Below are 16,228 nucleotides of genomic sequence, written 5' to 3'. Positions count from 1 at the left end.
GTGTGTGTCTGTTTACTCATGGTAGACCTTATGCTAGCCAGGATGCAGAATATTATTGTTATGGTTAAAAATAGACTGTGGTTATTTGATATTCATTATGAAATAAAAGGAACAAGGTGAAATGATGATAAATAAACGTAGGAGGAACTTCCACAAAAAATGGCAAGAGGACAGGAAAAGGCGGCCTGTGGTGGAGGATGTCTTTTTAAATTTTCATGCTTCACATCAGGGTTGCCATAGCAACCCTGGAACAAAAGGGAAAGTATCTTATGGGTCACGTATGGCTGTTACTTCCTGTCTTGTAGACACAAACACACACACACACACACACACACACACACACACACACACACACACACACGCACACTGATCTCAGCCTTTTCTGTACATTTATAGGGGCCCTTAATAAACACACATCCATTTAACACTTCGTACAGACAAGTGCTGCTTGCTATATATAGCTGGCCAGATATGTGAGAAATGTTTTTAATAAGCTCCAAATAAGCCATGCTGGAATTAAAAGCTTTATTTCTCTGCATAAAATAATGGAAAACTTACTTCAGAAAGCATAATACTAAAGTTTTTTTTGCCAGTTATGAAAACCTTAATAATGCAATACGCTTTTATATCCGTCAAGAGGAAAAACTCTTATCTTTATTTAGCCATGAATTTCACATTGTGAAAAAATCACTTGTACAAAATAATGTTAACCGCAGTGGTTGAGATAAAATAACAGTACAATTATATAACACGACATATAGAAATGAAAAGAAAAATGACACCCACAAAAACAAGAGAACAGGCCAACATTGACAATGTATTAGCAATGCGTCTGTTTGTGAAGGCATACAGCGTTTAAGAGTTCTCAATGCACACAGGCTTATGAGTCACTTCCAAATCAATCTTTCACTTGAGCAGGAGGAGAGGGGGAAGAAGGGAGGGCAAAGAGGTAAGAGGGAGAGAAAGGAGAAAAAACAAAACACTTGACTATTACCAGTTCAAATGGAGAGGGGAGCAATGGTTGTTGACCATTGCTGTGGCAACTGTGCTTTGTGAGGGGGCAGAACAGGGTTTTCTGATTGGCTGGAGGTCAGAGTGCGCAGTGTTCTGTGAAAAGGTATTTGGAAGGGGGAGGCAGGGTTTGTAAAGACCCTAAAGGCAAAAGGAAACTTTTTAAGCAAGAATATCCTGGAGGAGAGGAGAGGGTTTATGGGAGGAACATGAACCCCTTGCTACCATTTTCTCTCTCTCATGGATTTCAAATTGGACTATTAATATAAAGCTATGTAATTTGTTTGAAGCATGTAGAACAGCTATAGCATAGCAAACTGCCAGTGTTGTTATTCAACCCAAAAGTCACCATGTAGATCCACAATGAAGATTGAAAGATTATCTCCACAGGCAATGCGTTTGGCATCGACATGAAAGCACTGTGCCCTTCTGTAGACATTGCTTTTACTCATTTTGAGACATTTGGGATCTAGCTTTATCATTACACCATTATAGTCATCATCATTCAATTTGGTTGATAAAAACTGATCACTTTTTTATGCCACAGACTGTAGCAACTAACAACCACTCTTAAAAATAAAATTCTTTATTGACAACTAGGATTTCGTGACCATTTTAACACCAATTGAACCGTTTCAATGCACAAAATCTTCTTTGGTTATAAGATTATTAAAATGTTCTTCACACTAACACTTTATCTACACGGGGCACTGCATCACAACAGCTTGAGTCCGTCTACACTGACTGCGCCAAAGCGAAAGTTCTGAATCCGTTCGTAGTGTTGGTGGAAGTAGTGCACGTGCATGGAGTATGTTCAGAAATAGATCGAAGCATTGGTTTACTGTCTGTATCACGTCACATCCAGTGTAGACAGTATCTCTTTTTACAGTGGGCTCCATTTGCTTTTGTCGAGTGTAGACATGATGTAAGAACAAATTTTTTTTTTGGCAAAGTTCTTAGGGGAACCCAAAACGGTTCTTTTATATAGAATTACGTTTACTTTTAAGAGTGATCCAGCAAGGTGTCTGTGACATATTCCTAATCCAATCATAATGTTCACAGCACAGCTGAACTGTAGGGATCAGTCAAAGTTACGACATTCTTGTGACAGTTCCAGCTGTTCTGAGAGCAGCTGCATACGTCACATTCTCCAGATAGCTCTACATGAACCTTGCAGCCCACAGAGACCCTGGGTCCAGTCCTGAGAGAGGCAGGGTAACAGAGGCTGCATACTAGAACAAGTTTGGCATGGAGTCACTAGGCACTGGTCGAAAGCACTTGATAAACTATGCTGATGTTCTAGTAGATGAAACCTAATGCTTTTTAAATGGTGGTTTGAGGTCCAATTATTCTGTATAAATCAGAAGTTGATGCAGGTCAGTGCACCTTTACAACCAGCTGTATTGATCTGTGGTTTAAGAACAAATTATGTTTAACTTCAATTAAACCATTTAAAGAATCTCGATAGTTCACCCAAAAATGACAATTCTGAATCTGAGGATGAGTACATGACAGTTTTCATTTTTGGGTGAACTGCCTACCCAGTTTTACAGAATTTTCCTTGCCGTCCCCTAATCTCTCAAAGCCACTTTCCCACTCCCCCATCTGCTGACCTGCCCACTTGCACCCAGGGTAATCTGAGGCTGTGACATCATTCGGCCCATTCTTATCCTGTCAAAGACCTTTGACCCCCAAGCCTCCCTGTTTTTGATCAGATGAGCAAGAGGCTCAAGCATTCGCTGACCACTACAAATTCCACCTGCTCAGTCAAAATTACCTTACATATATGTGCAAAAAAGCAGCAGGAACACAGAGCGTTTTGGGCCATGCGTGGGACAAAAACCTGTTAACTTCTATACATCCAAACATGTATGCAAGCCCAAATGTTTAAAAAAAAAAAAAAAAAAAACTATAAATACAAAATATTAATACACAATGGAAAACAAAAAACTTTAAAAAACCTCAAATTAAGACTATTAAGAGACACTGAAATATTTTTAAGCCAGACAGGCAATTTCTTGCACTTTTCTCGTTATCGTCCTTTTTTTTTTTTTTTTTTTTACAGTTTAGTTGTTGTTGCCATAGAGACTGCATTCCCTCACAGGGTGACGAAATGGCTCTCACATCTTCTCTCTCTCCTTCTGTCGTTCACGTTTACCGTGACTGTATGTGCTTAGAATAGTACAGGCAAAAAGAGTGAAGCAGAAGTGTCTCGCACAATTCGAGTTTTGTGCAGGAGAATCTTTAAATTCGAGTCGGTCAGTGATCAGAAGCTGGAAGGATAGGATAGTGTTTGTTGTCGGTTTCTCAGAGGGCATGCTCACGCTGCTTGTCGGTGTTTATTTTGGAGGGGGTGGGAGTATGATCGGGTGTTGAGTGTGGTCAGATAGACTCTCGTTCAGACTAACATGCTAGGACATGCCTCTTCCGCACTCAGTCACATATGCACAGCTGGCGCGTGTACCTTGGGACACACTGTGCCCATGTCTATTTTCACACCAAGCTGCTAAGGTTTGTTCAACAGGAATAGTTCAACATCAGTCTGTCCTCCTTGTACAGATGTGTGAAGGACAAATACGTAAAAAAGGCTCTCATGTTTTCTTTCTGTCCTTTTTATTCTTTGAACCAGCAAAATATTACGTTTATCAGTCCATTACGAGCCCGCCTCAGTCTCTCTCCTTTTGAGCAAGGTCTATTTTTTAACATCACCATGGGAGAAGAAAAGGCATATAAATATCAGGACGTGAGGTACTTTTCCTGGAGTATCTTAACATCTCCAGTCATGCGTTGAAACTCCTGTTGATCTTCCTAATCAAAAGCTTCCACTCATCCTTCATGCAGTATATAAATGAAGACAGGCATACGGGTCTATTTTAGCTTGCATGGCATCAGCATTGTACAAAAAAAAAAAAAAAGTCTGAGAACACAAATGTGGGGGGACAAAAGTGATGATTATGCTGGTTATGATGGAAGCAGACTGGGCTTTCAGGGTGCATCGCAGTTCTTTTGGTTTTCACTGAGAAGCCCACGTTCTGATACTTCACAAAAATGTTGGACGCGACATCACAACGTTCTTGAAACTTCCAAGCAGGAAGTTAAAAGATTTTGGCGAACTTGCAGCAGAAAAAAGCTTTGTGACTGGACTTCGTGCACAATACTAAGCTCTTATGGGAGAAAGTCTTTTTGTAAAATTGCACAGGAGGGTTATAGCGTTTCTTCACAGTTGGAATCCAGTAGACAATAACGACAAGTGGACACAAGGAACTCTGTGGAAAGAAAAGACAACAAAAACATTACAAATGTAAATTTCTTTTGTTATTTTTTTTCTCATTATGCTACTTTTGAAAGCTAGACTAAAAAAATAACACCCATAATTTCACATTTACAGCACACATTCACACACATTTCAGAAAAGAATAACATCTCATAAACATAATTGACATTGACCCTGACCATTTGTTTCTGATTGTTTCTTTTTCCCCCCTCAAGAAAAAAACAAAAGGAGAGGACAGGTCAGACCCTCACACCTGTTCAGCAGCAGATACAAGCCAAAATAAATTACATACACAGAGCCCTGCACTCTTTTAAAAACTGTCTGAATTCAGTCAGATCATTGGGGGTATTAAGTTAACAAAGAAGCATTTAGGAACCTAAATCACAACTAAATGCAGTGCAACAAAAGCTTCCTTTTCTGTCCATTGTTGCACCGAATGCGATAGTGCGTTTTTTCTCTTTAGCTTTGACTCCGCTTTCGTTTTACAGCCTTAAGTATCTGCAAAGGCCAATATCTATTCTTGAGTCACGTATTCTCTTTCTTTCTCAGGGCCTCAAGCTCAAAATAAGAGAAAAATGGAGTGAAGGTGATCATTTGAAAGCAAAAGTCCCTCAGAGCATCCAAATCAAGTCGTTAGCATGTATTCTCCCTCTCTTTTCCTTCCCAAATCACACGTCCTTCTTTTAAGTTGTGCATGGTTCATATAAACAACAGTAAGGGGCAACAGAGCCCTGCAGTTACAGAAGAAACGCTTTCCAATTAAAACACACTCAAACAGATGCCCAAAGAGACAGGAAGGGGGCAAAACCAAATCCATCCCTCCATCGATTCTACAGAGCGGTTTTGAAGACAAAATGTTCAATGAACCATGGCACTTCATCTAAGCAGCATGGAGCTGACGGTGAATGAACACAGCTTAGACTAATGACCTCCCTCCACTCCCACACCAGACAAACTCAAGCCTGGCATAAACACACACACACACGAGTAAGTGCAAATCACACTTGTGCACACGCGCATGAACATACAAGCTTCGCTTTTTACCATGTTGGATGTTTTCCATTGATGTCCGTTGTTTTTATACTGAGCTAATGGTATTTTCTGTCTCTAGCCTGTACCCGTCCTTTCAATATTTCTTTGCTGTCTCCACAAAAAATATTAAGCAGCACAACTGTTTTCAACATTGATAATAATTAGAAATGTTTGTTGAGCACCAAATCAGCCTATTAGAATGACTTCTGAAGAATCACATGACACTGAAGTGATGCTGAAAATTCAACTTTGCCATCACAGGAATAAAATTACATCGCATAACATTCCAATAGAAAAGTTATTTTAAATTGTAATACTATTTAAAATATTACCTTTTACAGAATTTTATCAAATGTATGCAGCCTTGGTGAGACTTTTCAAAAACATTTTTACTAACCCCAACAGTAGTGTACATGCATATTTTTTTATTTATGTAGCATTTGCTACATTTAAAAAAAAGGTTAATTATTGACATACTTCAGGCTGCTTATTTTTCTTTTTGAAATAATGACAAAAAAATGGATCCTCTATCCAAAGTACTGAAGATTGAGTTTAAACAGAGAGCGATAAAGAGAGCAGTGTGTCTATGTACGTAGGAAAAGGGAGGATCTCTGTAACCAGATGCATTCCCATGGGAGAGAGATAGCAGGAGTTTTGAGTGTGAGAAAACATAGCCAGTCGGAGAGAACGAAAGAGCAAGACTGAAAATCTTTGTTTACCCTCCCTTATCCCATCCTCCCCCTCTCCCCTCATATCTGTCTTCTCTCTCCTCCCACTCCTCTGGCCAGCAGTGAGGCTGCTCATTGTTAGTAGGGAAGAAGCTTGCTTAGAACACTTCATGGTCTTTTAAATGCATTGGAATGGCTAAGTGAACAAAGGAAGGACCACCACTTTGAAATTAACTGCCCTGCCAAGGTGGGCAGCATTTCACAGGCACACAAAGTCACGGAGACTTTAAAAGCAAAACTAAATGACCAGCACCAAAGGGTCAGCCCTGAAATGAGTGTTGTTTTTCATTGGGGAGGAAGTTAAGTTGGTGTAGAGCTTGTTTAGTCTACTGTCCTGTTTGGTCGACTTTCAGTATTTAGGGGTTATTCTCGCAGAGAAAAAAATTACTGTATAAAATATTAATTTCATTACACCAGGCATATATAAATCTTTCTATTAGTAGGTGCTTTCATTCAGAGAGTAAAGAAAACTGTCCTCATTTTTTTGTTTAGTCTCTTATATATTCCACAATGTCTTTGGCTCGTTTTGAAAATGTTCTCATAAAATAAGAACAAAAATTATGTCTATACGTTCTCTTTTCTTTCCAATGAAATACTCACATATAAATGCATCCAGCTTGATTTCAGTTTTGCCCCCCCAACTCACATCACAATGTGAATTACAAGGATTTCAGCACAATGTAAAACATGGCGATTAACAGAACCGAAACCATTCATGGAAAACAGCAGCTATGACTCATCTGAATTGCCTCATCTCACTCACTTGTATAGATTGCTTAACTTCAGAGTAAAACATGCGTGAGTCAAGCCAAAATAATCTCTGAATAAAAATCATTTGAATCAACAACAGCGTGGGATTAAGCTGATCTCTGATCTTCCACTACAATTATGAATCTATTGAATTCATTTTTGTTTTGCCACACACATTTGTCAGTGTACATTGATTAAATCCATTTAAATTAAACTTGATTAAACCGGCACAGTAGATACATGCTTGCATGCATATCCATCGGATTACAGCAATTTTTTTTGAGTCACATACACACCTCAGTACGACTTATATTTTTTGGTGTCATTGAACTAACGTACAAAGACAATGCGATTGTAGCTCTGCTTCTTCCAGCATGTACATACATTAAGGTGTGGTCACAATAGGAAAATTGCGATAGACATCATACATTTATTTTGGTCAATCCGGTGAAATCTGTGTGGGGAAATCTTTTACCCTTATGCAAAATTCCTGATTGTGTGGATTCCTAATGAAATGACTGGATTTCCTGCATAAATTCACCAAACAAAGATAAATGTGACACCACCTTTAATCAGAAAGAGAGCGGTGATGAACAATATGCATTTAATCATTCATATTAGAGATGCACCGATTGATCGGCTGGTGACCGGAATTGGACGATTTTCACGTGATCGGCCATGACCCGCGACCGGCCGGTCAGTCTGACATATACGATTTTTTTTTCCGGTCAAATGCACTCGGGCGTCACATGATTAACATTGCGCAACATCAGCATCAGCATCACACGTGCACATGGAATGCACATGTAGGAAACCTCGTGAATTACGGCCGTTTCACACCGCAAGCGTGAGCAGCGCGGGTTTTTTTTCCGGCGTGCATGTTAAAGGAGCCGTATATAAGAATGTGGCCAAAACTGGTACTGCAATCCCTTTCAAATTAATGTAGAGCGGTGTATCCCCTCCCCCTCCTCCCTGACTCCAGGTTGCCAGATAGGCTGCAGGATCCAGCAGGAACGTATACAGGCTGCTACAAGAAGCTTTTTCTGTTAATTATGTTTATGCTTCAAATGAGAGATGTTTCGCAAAGTAATTATATATTTTTAAAATTTACTAATGGCGATTAGCCAAATATAATCGTAAAGATGTACGCTCGTATTTTACAGTACATTGTTAGAACAGTAGCTGTTAGTCTAACTTGTAACGGTAGGTATCTGTCATTAACCCAAGTACAAGTGCCTCTGTCACTGTGTTTAACCGATATCAAAGATACAGCTATTCATTTAGCTGACGCTATAAATGAAAGCGACCAGCTGTATTTTTCAACTTACCCTGCAGTACATGTCCATAACGCTAAAATATGTGATGTGAAAGATTACATGTCATTCTAATATTTTTGGCTGTAGAACTTGCATGATAAACAGTAATGGGCGTACTAATGTTGTTTTCCTGTGTTTAATTTTTATCATTACATCATGGAAAATAATGAACTTTATCACAATATGCAAATTTTTTGAGAAGGACCTGTGTAATATATATATATATTACACAGGTCCTTCTCAAAAAATTTGCATATTGTGATAAAGTTCATTATTTTCCATAATGTAATGATAAGAATTAAACTTTCATACATTTTAGATTCCTTGCACACCAACTGAAATATTTCAGGTCTTTTATTGTTTTAATACTGATGATTTTTGCATACAGCTCATGAAAACCCAAAATTCCTATCTAAAAAAATTAGCATATCATGAAAAGGGTCTCTAAACGAGCTATTAACCTAATCATCTGAATCAACTAATTAACTCTGAACACCTGCAAAAGATTCCTGAGGCTTTTAAAAACTCCCAGCCTGTTTCATTACTCAAAACCGCAATCATGGGTAAGACTGCCGACCTGACTGCTGTCCAAAAGGCCATCATTGACAAGCAAGAGGGTAAGACACAGAAAGAAATTTCTGAACAAATAGGCTGTTCCCAGAGTGCTGTATCAAGGCACCTCAGTGGGAAGTCTGTGGGAAGGAAAAAGTGTGGCAAAAAACGCTGCAGAACGAGAAGAGGTGACCGGACCCTGAGGAAGATTGTGGAGAAGGACCGATTCCAGACCTTGGGGAACCTGCGGAAGCAGTGGACTGAGTCTGGAGTAGAAACATCCAGAGCCACCGTGCACAGGCGTGTGCAGGAGATGGGCTACAGGTGCCACATTCCCCAGCTCAAGCCACTTTTCAACCAGAAACAGCGGCAGAAGCGCCTGACCTGGGCTACAGAGAAGCAGCACTGGACTGTTGCTAAGTGGTCCAAAGTACTTTTTTCGGATGAAAGCAAATTATGCATGTCATTCGGAAGTCAAGGTGCCAGAGGAGGAAGACTGGGGAGAAGGAAATGCCTAAATGCCTGAAGTCCAGTGTCAAGTACCCACAGTCAGTGATGATCTGGGGTGCCATGTCTGCTGCTGGTGTTGGTCCACTGTGTTGTATCAAGGGCAGGGTCAATGCAGCTAGCTATCAGGAGATTTTGGAGCACTTCATGCTTCCATCTGCTGAAAAGCTTTATGGAGATGAAGATTTCATTTTTCAGCACGACCTGGCACCTGCTCACAGTGCCAAAACCACTGGTAAATGGTTTACTGACCATGGTATTACTGTACTCAATTGGCCTGCCAACTCTCCTGACCTGAACCCCATAGAGAATCTGTGGGATATTGTGAAGAGAAAGTTGAGAGACGCAAGACCCAACACTCTGGATGAGCTTAAGGCCGCTATCGAAGAATCCTGGGCCTCCATAACACCTCAGCAGTGCCACAGGCTGATTGCCTCCATGCCACGCCGCATTGAAGCAGTCATTTCTGCAAAAGGATTCCCGACCAAGTATTGAGTGCAGCATAACTGAACATAATTATTTGAAGGTTGACTTTTTTTGTATTAAAAACACTTCTTTTATTTATCGGATGAAATATGCAAATTTTTTGAGATAGGAATTTGGGGTTTTCATGAGCTGTATGCCAAAATCATCAGTATTAAAACAATAAAAGACCTGAAATATTTCAGTTGGTGTGCAATGAATCTAAAATATATGAAAGTTTAATTTTTATCATTACATCATGGAAAATAATTAACTTTATCACAATATGCAAATTAATTGAGAAGTGTATATATATATACACACACACACACACATACATTCATATACATATATAGGATAAATAATCATGAAGACAATGACAGGGTGAAATGGGCTGTGATGCATGGGGCACCAGGTAAAATCTTGCCTAGGGCTGCAAATTGGCCAGGGCCGGCCCTGATGTATTGTGGCATGTATACTCAGACAAAGATAAAGACTCTAGCTCAATAATATAACAGTCCATTGTAAACTAACTGCATAGTTACTGAACTGTTGCTCAGACTTAATGCAAGAATGCTCCATGTTGTCAACACACTGCTCATCCAAATACACAACACCTCACCATTACTTTCTCTGCCTTTTCTCAAAGCCCTCGCACCTTCTCCATTCACCCTACCTCTCTTCCCTACTTCCTCCACCCTTAGACAAATTTCCCCCTCAGGAACAATAAAAGTCTTCTATTCTGCTTCAATTACCCTCGATGCAACGCCCCTCACTGCACGCTCATAACTCATTCAGCCCTACCGCAAGCTGCCTCCTCACAACAGAGGCACACAAACACACAGTTTTACTTTGGATCTAAATTTTACATGTGAAAATTTGCATGTGCCCACGCTCAAATTAAAATTCAGGTGTAGTCTAGAATCTTTCTATGGTAGGTGCGTGAAGCTTGAATCTCCAGCTCAAAGAAGGCGGCTCTGAATTCTCAACCAAGGATCACTTTTTTTTTATCTCTCTCTCTCTCCCAGACTGGAGACTGATCGGACACAGCAGAGCCTCCGTATCAGCCAGACCAGACAGAGCACACAAACAATGCATCAGAGGGCATATCACTGCTGAGAGGTAGATACGGGAAAGCCTGATGCCCTTTCTGATGCAGTCCTGCTGTGACCAAAGACTGTTTTCCTGGAAACTGAGCAAGGCCCAATGTTTAACAGCTAGAATTTTTATTTACTCTCAGGAGACGTAACATCTGTAGCAACCTATTATAAAACATCCATTAATGGACCAGCTTTGAAAGTTCTAGATTAAAGTGAAACGCTGAGATTAGCACACCTATATATATAACAGAAGAATCTCTTCACAGAAAAAAAGGAAAACTGTGAAAAGACCATCAGACAAGAAATGAGAAAAAATTCAGAAAGCACCAGGGAGCTGATACATAGAAATAAATATATCTGATTGCATATATGAGCAGAGTTGACCTGGTTGATATTCATAGCATGCTGCCTTGCCATTCCTTTCCTCTCTGACTCCTAACAAAGTCTAATTGCTCTGTCAATACTCAATTTGCCACTGATTTTAATAAGGTTCTTTGTCAAAGTATGCACAATGCAGATCATGAGGGATGCATGAAATCACTATATCCAAATGTAGTGTGCATATGAACAAACAAAGAGCCATGCAACCTTGTACGGTTTTTTTCCTGTGTGTCAGTATGTTTACACAGAGGGTAATATGCATGCCGACCACAACACTGGGACTTAGAGTTAATTCAGTTGAAAAAGAATTTTGGGAAAATTAGCAAATATTATTTTAATGTTTAATGAGATGCATCTCATTAAATGCATCCATTGTTAATTAAGGACATAAACACTTCCTCTGAAATTCCAAGGAAAACTTATCTTAAAAGTATTTAAGTCCTTACAAACCACTGTGACAATGCAAACATAAATAGCACATTAAAATTTTATACTATTTTACATAAATTAAGTTATTTTAGTCTACTATAAAATAATGAATAATTTAACTCATTTTAAATTAATTTATGCATCACAACTATGTTGTAAAGTATAAAACTGGACGTTCTGAATGGATTTTTACATTTGATAAATATTGCATTTAACAGTGTTATTAAATTATTTGTTTTAAAATGTTAAATAATAACACAGATAACAAATCTAATATTGCCAGATTACTGGTATGGTACCGCTACATATTGCATCCCTTTCTATAATTGGAAATACAAAAATATACAATTCTGGTAATTCTGTTTTTAGACTGCACAACTTACCTCATAGGAACAGTAGAGTCACAGAAGGAAACACAGGTGTGCTTCAGGCCGGGAGGTGTTTCCAGGTGCTGACGAAGGCAGTGGGGATTAACGAATAAGGTACGGTAGTGATGCTGTTCCAGGCATCGAGCGTAGGGTCATAGCAGTCGAGGGTTTTACAGCGCTGTGTACCAAAGTAGCCACCCACCACATAAAGTTTGTTTCCAGAGGCCACCGCCTGGCAGCTCATTCGTTTCGCTGTAACATCTCCAACTTTAGTCCACTGATAAGTCTCACTGCTGAATTTGTAGGCAGAGCAAGCAGAGAATTCGGTGTCGCCCCCCATTACAAAGATCTGGTTGCCGAGAACAGCTGCTGCAGTGTAGCGCCACGGCTGCGGGCAGGATGCCGGGACTGTCCAGCGATTTTCTGAGGGATCGTAGCACTGAACTTTGGGCAGCTTGTCGTGGGCCACACTCGTCCCTCCGAAGGCAAACAACTTAAGCTTTACGCTGACCACAGCTGCATTACTAACTCCTTCTCGCAGTGGTGCCACCATGCTCCACTTGTTAGCAACAGGGTCAAACTGCTCCACCTGCTTCAAGGACACAGATGGTGATGCAGGTAGACAGCCAGTGGCAGCTGTGTGACCTCCGACAACATACAGGCAGTGGCGTAACTCAGCAGAACCGTGACCGAAACGTGCTATCAGCATCGGAGCCGCTTTAGACCATTCCTCCTGTAATGTATCGTACACCCAAACGTCCTTAGACACACCGTTCTCAGAGCCCCGGCCACCTGTCACGTACACTTTGCAGCCAATGGCACAGGCACTGAACTCCTTTCGTGGGCTGGGAATGTCCGCCTTTGGAATAATCTCTTTGGCCTTTTGGTCCACCAGGTAGAGCTTGTCGCACATAAACGTGGGGCCGCCCAGCAAGAAAAGGGCATGACTGGTCTTACGGGGCCGGGCACAAGGACTGTTGACGACGCCGTCGTTTTGCAAGATGCGCAGTTTGCAGCGGATGGCCTCGTCTACCAGCTCTTTGCTTTTAGCCTGTGCGATGATGAGCTCCTCCATAGAGACATTCTCCATAAGGAAGATGGCAGGCAGAAGAGCCAGACGCACGGTACGGAGCAGCTCCGGAAGATGACAGTGCCTCCCCTCAAGGTCGTAGTTCACCCAGTTGAGAGCTGACTCGTAGACCACACGCTCGTCCTCGGTTTCAAGCTCTTCGTGTGCCAGCAGTTGGACCAGCATGTCCTTGGGCAGTTGGAGAAACTCCTCAGTCTTACAGATAGCCGGGAAGTTACTGAGACACATGCTCCAGGACAGCTGGAACAGCTGGGTGCACTGGTGAGCATCCGAAAGCAGCAGCATGCCCAGGCAATTGGATGGATGGAGGTTCTTCTCCAGGAACTCGGCACAGGCATCACGAATGTCCTGAAACTCCAGCATGTCACCGGCCTCAAGGAGAGACTCTGCGTTCTCCTCGTTTATTATTACTCTTGACGAGTAGGCGTAGTCCAGTAGGAGCTCCAATACCTTGACAATGCGGAGTAAAAACAAAGTAAACCCAAAAGTGATAACCTCTAATTTTTGCAGTCTAACTGCAATATGTATTACTTGAAACCCCTGAAGCTATTGTTTTGCAAAAGCAAGTCTGATGTTCAAACCCAGAGGTTCTCCAAGGTTTCAGAACTCTCCAATCAATCATATGTTGTACCTTTGAGAAGCATACAATTAGGATTCAATTTAAAGAGAGCCCCCAAAAATGTTTGTCATTTACTCGACTTTCATGCATTTCAAACCTTTATAAAACACAAAAGATAATATTTTGAACAGTGTTTTAATGATTTAATGAATTGTTTTTTTTTAAATGATCTTCTTTTGTGTTCAGAAGAAAGCCATACAGGTTTGGAACCACATAATAGTTGAGTAAATGATGACAGTATTTTCATTTTTGGGTGAACTATCACTTCAACACACTTGGACTAGAATACAATACATATTTAAACACTTCAACAATACCTCTGGATGAATGGAGTCCCTGAAGTCCACTTCACTGTCCTGACTTTCTCTCAGCCCTCCGCTAAACATTGCTTCAAAGTAGCGGCTGCAGGCGGCCAGCACAGCCCTGTGGCATGGGAAAGAGCGGTTTCCAGCGTGGAGCAGAACATCTGTGAAGAGTCTCTGCTGACGAAGAGCATTCAGGTGCATTAGCACGCTGTCTGCGTATGAGGACTTGTGGAACAGGTAGATGTTCATAGAGCCTGTGCTGGCACGAGACTTGCGGTTCTCGTGGACACAGACAGACATTTTCATTGAATCCTGAAACAGAAAAGAGAGAGAAATCGTTCCATTGACAAAACTGGCATACTGCTGGGCTTTAAACAGCGGTATTTAAACCGTTTCAGAAGTTGACTGGCATTGTTTTGAACAGTGGTATGATCAATATCAGCAAAGTACACAAAGAGCATGTCAAACCTCAATATGAAGGAAGAGAAAGATGATGTAATTCTGCAAACACAACATAAAAAAACAACTGGAAGCCTCTCTGAGGTCTAGCCGACTGGAATGTGAACAAATGCAAGGGAGTCTAATCATTACCAGGTGTTCAAAGGCGGACGGATAAGGAGGGGAAACTGAAGGAAAAAAAAAAACTTTCAAAAGTAAACACCGCTGCCTGAAATTTACTGTGGAAAAGCGAACAAAGAGTTGAGCACCAGGCACAAAGTCAACACTAAGTGTGTCAATGTCACCGACTGCCATCTGGTCGCCTATATGGTGCACATTCAAATCCAATCAGTCTGAATTTCCATGTAACCGATACACGCCCCCTGGTCCCTGCCGGCTGTCAACATCCCTCCGGGGAGAATTTAATTGTGTTTCTGCTAATGTTGTGCTGATGTGAAATGTAGTTCCGAACTGAGCTAAATACATTAAGGACACAAAAGCAATGGTGATGTATCACACCTGATACAGTCCAATAATCCATTTAAATTGGCCACAGCTGTGAAGTACAAGAGCCAGAAACCCTGTGCTGACATTGGCCATTAATTATTTTGCAACACAACACTGAAAAATAGCAATGTGAATGACTGTAAAGCATTAACAACCAGTAAATAACTTACAATAAAATAAAGTATTATAACAAGTAGACTATGAAAAACTGCGTTTAAAGCACAATTTATGTCTGTGCCAACAGATGTTACAGAAATCTAACTTTGAATGATGACAGATATCACTCAGACACATCACTATTTGTTTTATTTATTATTATACATTACAACTTAAAGCATTATTAATGAATAATAACAATAATTACTTTTTTTCACATGTTAACATAAACAAACCCTCACCAAAACAAAAAATCCAACGTATGGGTACTAAAGAATCCACGTGCATTTACATTTATGAAAATACAGACTTTTGTGTTATTTTTTTTATTTAAAAAAATTCTTACCTGGCAGGAGCAATGAAGACTTCAGTTCCGTCTGCTTTGGTCCTCGAACATGCCACAACGCAACAGGGACAGTCAAAATACTGGCGGCGCTGCGCGCTCTGGTAACAGCGTCCGATGTCGCGTGGATGAACCACGAAATAAACAAATGAAGAGTAATTTAATCCAGATGCTTTTAACGTAAGAAATTAGCCTACAAGTACAGTTTGGTATATTGTTGCTGAGTTACATATAAAACTATTTATTATATGTTTGTGACTGCGGTGCACAAATACATTTGCTCGTATCGTCATACAGCAGCTCTCGCGTGCAGGTCTCTCTCAATAGTGAACAGCTGACGGGGTGTGAGCTTTTAGAGGAGGAAGAAAGAGGCGGAGCGCTACTGCTCTTTAGGAGAATGTGGGAGGAGATAGACTGCTAAACTGGCTGAGATAAGGGGATTGATTGTTGTTGGGGCTCATTAATAGAATAATTAAGGAATTTTAGTAGGCTGCATATCACCAGGGGGGTTGTGTGTATGAAAGTATTCAAAGCATTGCACGAATTAATGCTATACTTTTCGTGATAAAAAGTCATAAAGCGTCCATTTACGAAGTCCTGTATAAGGTGAACGTTATCCAAATTAATAGCAACTTAATTGGAAATGTTGTGTATTCAAGTGAAAGGCGTTATTGTTCAATCATTCTAGTCTAAACTGCACAAGGAGTTCAGCTTAAACTTTGTCCCTCGATAGTTAGAGATGCACTACCATGCACACGTTGGTTAGAAGGTTCAGCTTCAGATAGCCTCCTGTCTGATTGAGCTTTTATTAAAATTAATTTACGGAACAATGTCGCCCCCTGCTGAACAAACGACGCACT

General features: G+C 40.6%; 1 protein-coding gene across 1 annotated transcript; it reads right to left on the bottom strand.

Moving 5' to 3' along the window:
* Positions 1-621: 621 nt before the first annotated feature.
* enc1 (ectodermal-neural cortex 1) lies at positions 622-15,726 on the bottom strand. The gene is made up of 5 exons (XM_077231067.1): positions 15,644-15,726; positions 15,372-15,469; positions 13,937-14,236; positions 11,926-13,450; positions 622-4,277 (listed from the first exon to the last, which is right to left on the bottom strand). The coding sequence occupies exons 3-4, from the start codon at positions 14,228-14,230 to the stop codon at positions 11,969-11,971; spliced, it is 1,776 nt and encodes a 591-aa protein (XP_077087182.1). The 5' UTR covers positions 14,231-14,236; positions 15,372-15,469; positions 15,644-15,726; the 3' UTR covers positions 622-4,277; positions 11,926-11,968.
* Between the last annotated feature and the right edge of the window lie 502 nt (positions 15,727-16,228).

This window comes from Siphateles boraxobius, unplaced genomic scaffold (genome assembly GCF_051911475.1).
Source record: "Siphateles boraxobius isolate OS27281-9 unplaced genomic scaffold, OSU_SipBor_1 16, whole genome shotgun sequence".
Classification (NCBI taxonomy): Eukaryota; Metazoa; Chordata; class Actinopteri; order Cypriniformes; family Leuciscidae; genus Siphateles; species Siphateles boraxobius.
Note: the sequence above shows the minus strand (reverse complement) of the source record. Positions and strands in the feature narration are given on the sequence as shown.